Source organism: Glycine max, chromosome 5, assembly GCF_000004515.6.
Source record: "Glycine max cultivar Williams 82 chromosome 5, Glycine_max_v4.0, whole genome shotgun sequence".
Taxonomy (NCBI): Eukaryota; Viridiplantae; Streptophyta; class Magnoliopsida; order Fabales; family Fabaceae; genus Glycine; species Glycine max.
The window spans coordinates 41,755,396-41,762,846 of record NC_038241.2 but is presented as its reverse complement, the minus strand read 5'-3'; the positions used below and the strand labels follow the sequence as shown (position 1 = coordinate 41,762,846).

The window sequence follows — 7,451 nt, the reverse complement described above, 5'->3', positions numbered from 1 at the left end:
CTTTATTTACAAATATGCCACTGCGTTTAACTTAACATCGATTTTGTATAAAACCGATGTTAATAAGCCGATGTTAAAACTACTTTTTGTAGTAGTGTTTTAACTTGAGTGAATCAGATTATAAATAGATCAGATATAATTTTCAAGTTAATTTTTTTTCCAATTTAACACGCCTCAAATCCGTGATATAACGTATTAATCCGTCGATTATATCTGTCTTGACGGCTCTAGTTTGCATCCATCAGAAGTAACAAGAAGTGTTATTTCTGACTTTAAGCATTATTGATCTCCAACAAGAATAGATGTTGGACATGATTTTATTGAAGGATGTAGTCCGTGTTTGGAAAAGATTAATAAACACGGATCCAAGTTTCTCTATTCACGTTTATAGTTTAAAATGCGCAAAAGATATGGAGATTGATGAGAATCGATTTTGTAAAAATGGAAAAGCAAACATGCTAGTAATAAATGTGTGTCCAAACCAAACACCACAAAGGAATTTAGTGGTGATTAAAGCGAGAGAAAGGTAGTTTATCTCCAACACCTGTCAACACCCCATATCTTCTTTCCTCATTTGGCCTCAGTAACCGGGAATCCGAGACTACAGATGCTACCATAGAACGTTGACACCTGCTCTGTGCCAATGGAAGATATATATACATATATCTTTGACACCTGCTCTGTGCCAATGGAAGATATATATACATATATCTTTGACACCTTTTTTATTTCTCCTTTTTGGGTTTAGGACCATTCTTCACGCCTACGTGTTCAGTGCTAAGTGGTTAATGGATTCTTACTTGCCACCTTGATTGGCCTATACAAAATGGGGTAGCGTTTAGACCACGAAGACTTTCTTTCTTTCATATATGAAGACACCTTTGTTAAAGGGCATGCAAGAATAAACCCTTTCAATGATAACCGGTATCAAACTAGCAGATAACAGAACATATGCATATGCACTTTTACAGTGTAGGGAAGGGCAGAATGATGGAAAGTGGGAACTGAATAAGTATATTATATATTATATGCATTTTGATCTCGAACACATATATAAGTTGATTGACAATTCAGGTCTCTCAGTTTGAGTGACTCATAACTTTTAAAAAAATCTAAAAAAAAAAATATTAACTTTTTGGTGAACTTTTTAATATATAAGTTTTGTTTATTATTTTCTTTTATAATTAAATTTATAAATTCATAAAATTTTATATAAATAAATTATTTATAAAATATGTTTTTGTTGTATAAAGGTCCTTTTTTAATTTTTACTTGAGACCCAAAAAGTATCCGAGAGGGCACTGATTATATGGGATCGATTAATTGAGAATCAGACCTAGCCACACTGTAGAAATATTGGGCAATGAGATAAGGGAATTAATTCCATTTTGCTCTATAAAACTTTTCAACAAACTGAAGGAGAATGATGGACTTAGATCAGTTGGGTCACCCCACTTGCAAAATCAATCGGACCACTGTGATGGCAAATCAAACTGAATCGCATTAGCAATTGCGGCCACGGGATTTTCATTGTCGTTTTATTGAAGCCACGGTATTGTTTCATGAGAATATGGTTCCATTTTCAGATAACAACATTTTTCAATGCAATGAATGAAGCTCCTGCATTAACATCTAGTTGTGACTTTGAGGTTGTTACTGTGACGAGAGAATAGTAAATAATGGTCGGAAGAAGAAAGAGATATGGTTTTAGATTAGTTTAGTAGAATCTTCTATATGTGGAATTTGTTCTTACACCCATGACCCATGAATTGAACTCTCTCCTTCCCTTAAAAAAGAGAAACTTTACTTCTTTGACACTGGATGTAGTTATGCTTTCAATATCAATCTCACTATGGATTGTCATTTTGTGTTTTAAAAAGGAAAAGAGCATAATTAAGGACGATGAAAGTTGTGTGGTCATTTTGTGAGAGAAAATAAAAAGGAAAAACCTGAAAAAGGTACACACAAGGACTAATTCAAGGACGCTTCATATATGTTGTGGGTCTAGTGTGTCTACTAAACTGCAGTACTTTGCAGTAGGATTGTGGCTCGGATATAAATTATTTGCGTTGAAATTGGATATTGACTGGTTCATTCGTGTACTTCTATCAAGATCATGCGGTAGTAGATGTTGACGGTTAAATTAAGAAACTGTCAAGATAGAGAGTCGTATATAAATTATAATTTCTTAATTAAAGTTGGTGTTCTGGAAGATGTGAATCCTGGATAAGGGTTCAAAACCTCAAATTCTGCGATTTCATTGATCAACGTTAGGTTGATATCTCCAAGTTATAAACGTCCTTTCTCAAATTGATCCGCAGCGAGGAATAACTTTTATCTAACACAAGTCTAACAAATTAATTCACTTCGTCTACGTGTCTGTTCAACCAAACAAGAAAAATATATGAGAAATAATGCAATGATAGTTAGAGAAAAAGAAAGAAAATTCCCTTGCAGTGCTGACCTTAATGAAAAAAAAAATTAAAGTAATCCCAACGTGCTAGCTAGTTGTGTTAATATGACAGTCCTCAGCGTTGGAAAACAGGCTTACTCTGAATTTCTAGCAAATTACATAGAAAGCCCAGATGCAGAATTACCGGAGTTTGTAGAATTACATATGTTGTTGGACAATGTAACATGCAGTTTAATTATGATATTACATATAAAAACCAGAAAGTAAAGTAATCTATAAGTAAGAAAAATTTATAAATTTAATATTTTAAGATTTTAAATTATAGTATGGTGTTATATTTATTTAATATTTTTTCACACACACATGTGATGTGATGATTTTATTTAAGCAAATTCTAACAATATAATAATATTAAAAATAAAGTTAAATTAAGTACTAGGTGACAACACTTGAATGTTTTGTTTGTTTTGGTGGAGAAAAAAAATGATTAGCGAAACAAAAAAAATGTATTATTTTATTTTTCCAACAACTGATTGGCCAAGGAAAGATATGTTAGAGTTTCAGGTAAGTTTATATTTATTCTTTAATTTTAGACCCAAAAATTAAAGAATACCTAAAGCGTCCGAAATATTCTTGACTCAATCAAAAACAGACATTTGTCAACATTTCATAACTTACTCTCTTTCCAACTTTAGTCCTCCTAGCACTGGCATATTCATTTACCCAAAGCTCCAAACCTTAGAGAAGAAGGCAGAAAGAGGCAAAGAGCTTCGAACATGACAGAGGCAGAGGTTTGGTCTTCCTCGGAAGAAACTCTTACGGTGTTCTTCATTGCAGACTAACCGGACGGACACTCTGATTTTATTAACAATGTCATTTTATCCTCCGACACAAGTTTCGACATCACTGCCTCTTGGGACGTTGCCACCACACACCGCTTCTTCAGACATGCCAAGGACGTCCTCTTAGTCGCACTCTTGAACGATAGTGTTATCGTTTCAAAAAAGGAAAAGAAGAAGAAAAAAAAACGACCACCTGATTCCGATAGAGCTTCGGTAGAATGGCATGGGTCTTCTACTCTTCTTCCTTCACCTTCTTTTTTATCTTTCAAGTGTGGGTAAGGAAAGAGAACAATCGGAGTTGTTACTTGTTAGTGACCGTGGTGGGATCGCGGGCTATGGAATATTTTAAAAATTTATGATTATATAAGATTTTAGGTCTGTCTAATATAATTATGGACTATGCAGGTTTGACCAGTAAATTTATAAATTAGTCTACAAATTCTTAATTATTACTTAAATTTAATCTAAATTTAATTAATCTTATAATTTAATTCAAAATTTTTCTGTATTTGTATTGAAAATTTATTTATTTGTGTTAAAATTTTTGTAATTAAATATTTATTAAAAATTTATTAAGATTTTTAAAAAAATGTATATATAATTAAATATAATTGATTTTTTTTAAGAGAAATAAATATATATTTTAAAATTATATTAAAAAAAAAGTTCAATGACTAATTCCTTTTTACCAATATTTTAAATTCGTGGAAAAATGAAATAACTGATCCCATCTACAACGCAGCCAAACCGTTTACACACCCTTACTTGTTAGATTAGGAAAATTGTTTTAATTTAATATTATATAATTAATTAACTTTACACGTGTCTACCTTTCTTGAATCGGATGATATTTTGGATGCATCTTTTCCGACACTTTAGCATTACTCGGAGGAGAATATATAAATTGATTTTCAACATATAAAATTTAAAAATATTAATTTATTTTTATTAATTTGATAAAATATTTTTTTTGTTAGTTCTTGGTTATATAATTTTTTATTTGATGTAACTAATAAATTTAATTATTTTATATCTTTTCAAACATACTGATATGATATTTCATCTTTCTTTATCATAAAATATGAAAAAATCACTTAAAAGCAAAGAAACATTGTAACTTTCGGGATGTTTAGTCGTGTGTTTAACTGATTTTATGAGATTTTAATTGTTACAAAATGTGAGAAAATCACTTAAAAATAAAGAAACATTGTAACTTTCGGGATGTTTAGCAGTGTGTTTAACTGATTTTATGAGATTTTAATTGTTACATATTGTTTAGTTTATTTATAATTAAATTATATGCGTAAATTTACTAATCTTATTAGATTATCGTTTAACATGATTAATACTGAAAATTAATAAAAATATATTTTAATTTTACAAAAATCAAATCAATACAAAAAGTTTTATAAATATAAAATTAATATTTTTTTTAATTTTATAGAGATCTCAAACGTATTTTATTCATTATTTTTTATGCAAAGACAAAAGTATTCTTATTTATATTATATTCCTAATTTTTTATTTCTTATATTTTCTTTATTTTTTTCCGAAACTAACCATATCCTTGGCATCAAGAGGAAAGCTAACAAGCAGCAGCTATTCCTCGCAATTTTATCCATTCAAATAGGCGGTGCAATATTCTTTAGCCGTGTACCACTATACTTAGTAGCTTTAAATAAACGGTCCACACAGAATTGGTTTTCAAGATAGAGATAGAGTAAATTAGTATAACAGTGTAATTAAGAATTAAGAGATATGAGGACGTAAAAAAATTATGTATAGTATAATTTTGTTTGTTTTAATAATTTTTTAATAAATATCTCAAGAATATTGATTAGTATTTATCTTCAAAAATATTATGTATAACTCTTTTTTTTTAAATAATACTCCTTCTAAACTTATTTATAAATAAAAATAATTATTTTCGCAAGTTAATATTATTTAATTTTTTCAATCTCAAATAAAAAATAAGATTATTTGTAAAGTTTTAAAACTTATTATTACGAATAAAAAATATTAAAAATAAAATTAAAATTAAATGAAAATATTTTTAAAATAATAATATAAAATAAAATAGATTTATTTATGTTTAATTCTAGATTATTTTTTGTTTACAGGTGAGCCCAGAGAATTTCGGTTAGCTGTCCAATCTCAGTTATTGGAACTGTAAGATTAATTAAATTTTTATTCACCAATAGATTAAGTAGAAAGAAAAGAAAGTTAGAAATAGCGAATGTGTAACGGTGATCCGAGTCAACGGAAGAAGCGCATGATATATTCCTCATGCAAAGCAAGGCAACAGCTTGAAGACAAAACATGAAGGATTTTCGTAATGGTTTAGGTACCGAACTGCAAAATGGTTTAGGTTGCCAATAACATTTAATTTATTTTTCTAACCACAAAGAACGTTCAATTTAAATCGTAAGAAGCTAGTTTTTATTATTTTTTTATCATCTCATATCCATCGTAAGGACCAGAAATTAATCTCTAATTCTCTGGCAAACAAGCAAACCATATTGATGCATGCATGTCATGATGTCGCCAAGGATCATATTCTGCAGTGCGGTTTCCCTAGCAACAATAGCAGTTATTCTGTTGGCTGTGCTATCACCTGTGTCCCACAACAAGAGCCATTCAAAGCCATGGTTGGATCTATCATTGTACATCCAACAACCTCAAATAGCAACATCAAATACCCACCTCGTACCTAGGGAAGATGCTGGGGCTTTCATCTTTCGCCGTGTTCTTACGGAGGGGCCAGAGAAGACTTCACGTGTGGTAGGGAGAGCACAGGGCTTTGTGATCCCCACGGAGCAGTTTCAGCAATCTGAGTTCAATGTTATGTATCTGAGCTTTGACACCCCAGATTGTTCGGGTAGCCTCAGCGTGCAGGCTCTTAAAGACAAACAAGAATTCAAGGTGATAGGAGGGACTGGTTCCTTTGCATTTGCTCGTGGTGTCGCACTTTTCACTAAAACTCATGATTATTCACAACAAAGTCAAGTGGCTGCTGCTGCCACTTACCATGTAAAACTTCAGCTTGAGTTCCCAAACCATTCCACCAAGTTACTAAAAAGGTGAAGCAGATTTTTATTACTTCTTAATTTCTGCTTTGTTTTCATTCTTTCTTATTCCAAGCAATTTAACACTAGCTAGCTACTTGCACCCGAGAATCCCAGATCTACCGTTTTTCCTTCTTAAAGTCTTTGTATATGTTATATATATACTTGTATCAACAGCCATGCACGCTTATTAATTCTACTTTTAGGCGTTGTGTTCCGATATATAGAATATTAAGGAATCTGAAATTATTAGATATTCAATTTCTTCTTCTTTTTTGTATACGTAATTCAATTTCTTACTTTTTTAAATTTTATTGTTTAGATAAGGTAATTGATTGGAGAAGTCTTTGAAATTTGGTAGTATATAGTACTTTTAGTTTCTTTTTTCTTGGAGGAGATTTTACCAATAGCTAAAATTTGGTAGTCTAATTGTGTGCGGATTAGGGAACACCAAAATTAGCCTCAGATTTTATTGGTGAAAGGATAAACCTGAGACGTGAAGCAAAAGAGAAACACCTGAAGGCCGAAGCTTCAATTCAACTATTTACTAATTTAAAGAAGAAAAAATAATGCACATGTATTAATTATATTTGGAGTAGATCGTCGTTTTATTTTTCTCTTTTTTTTATTCTTATTTTTTTTTCTCTTTTTTTGCTCTCTTCATACGTGTCTCATAACACAATGGGTATTCATCAAATATTCTTCTTCTTCTTTTTTCTCATTAGGGGTGATCTAGTCGGTAGGGTAAGTCGTTTAAGTTAGCACTAGTAGAAATGCTCTTAGCTGAAATTCTAAATTTCGTAAGTTTTAGATAATTGAATTTCTTCGCTAAAATTTTCAGGATTTTAATTTAAACAACATATTTTTGTACACAATATTGAAACCTTTTATTTTTTAATTTATTAATATACTTTATATTAAAAAATAATCAAGTCTTACATCGACTATAAAGTCAAATTAAAATGTATAAATGAAGAGCAATTCTCACCCCTTTCAACCAGCTTTTGAAATTGAGTTAGGTTTCTCACATTATTCATGATAGGTGTTATCAGAATATATTCAATTCCATACTAATCCATGTTCAAGATCAATAAAAAACAACCCTCTAAAAAAAAGAAATCAAGGATAAAT

At 30.5% G+C, this 7,451-nt stretch overlaps 1 protein-coding gene across 1 annotated transcript; it reads left to right on the top strand.

The window, feature by feature from the left end:
* The first annotated feature begins 5,650 nt into the window (after nt 1-5,650).
* Nucleotides 5,651-6,598, top strand: LOC100807728 (uncharacterized). The gene has a single exon (XM_003524305.4). It carries the CDS (start codon nt 5,782-5,784, stop codon nt 6,337-6,339), a length of 558 nt encoding a protein of 185 aa, XP_003524353.2. The 5' UTR covers nt 5,651-5,781; the 3' UTR covers nt 6,340-6,598.
* Nucleotides 6,599-7,451: the final 853 nt, after the last annotated feature.

What these genes read in the sequence shown, in the direction of transcription:
- LOC100807728 (XM_003524305.4), top strand. Translation starts at nt 5,782, where the DNA reads ATGCATGTCATGATGTCGCCAAGGATCATATTCTGCAGTGCGGTTTCC.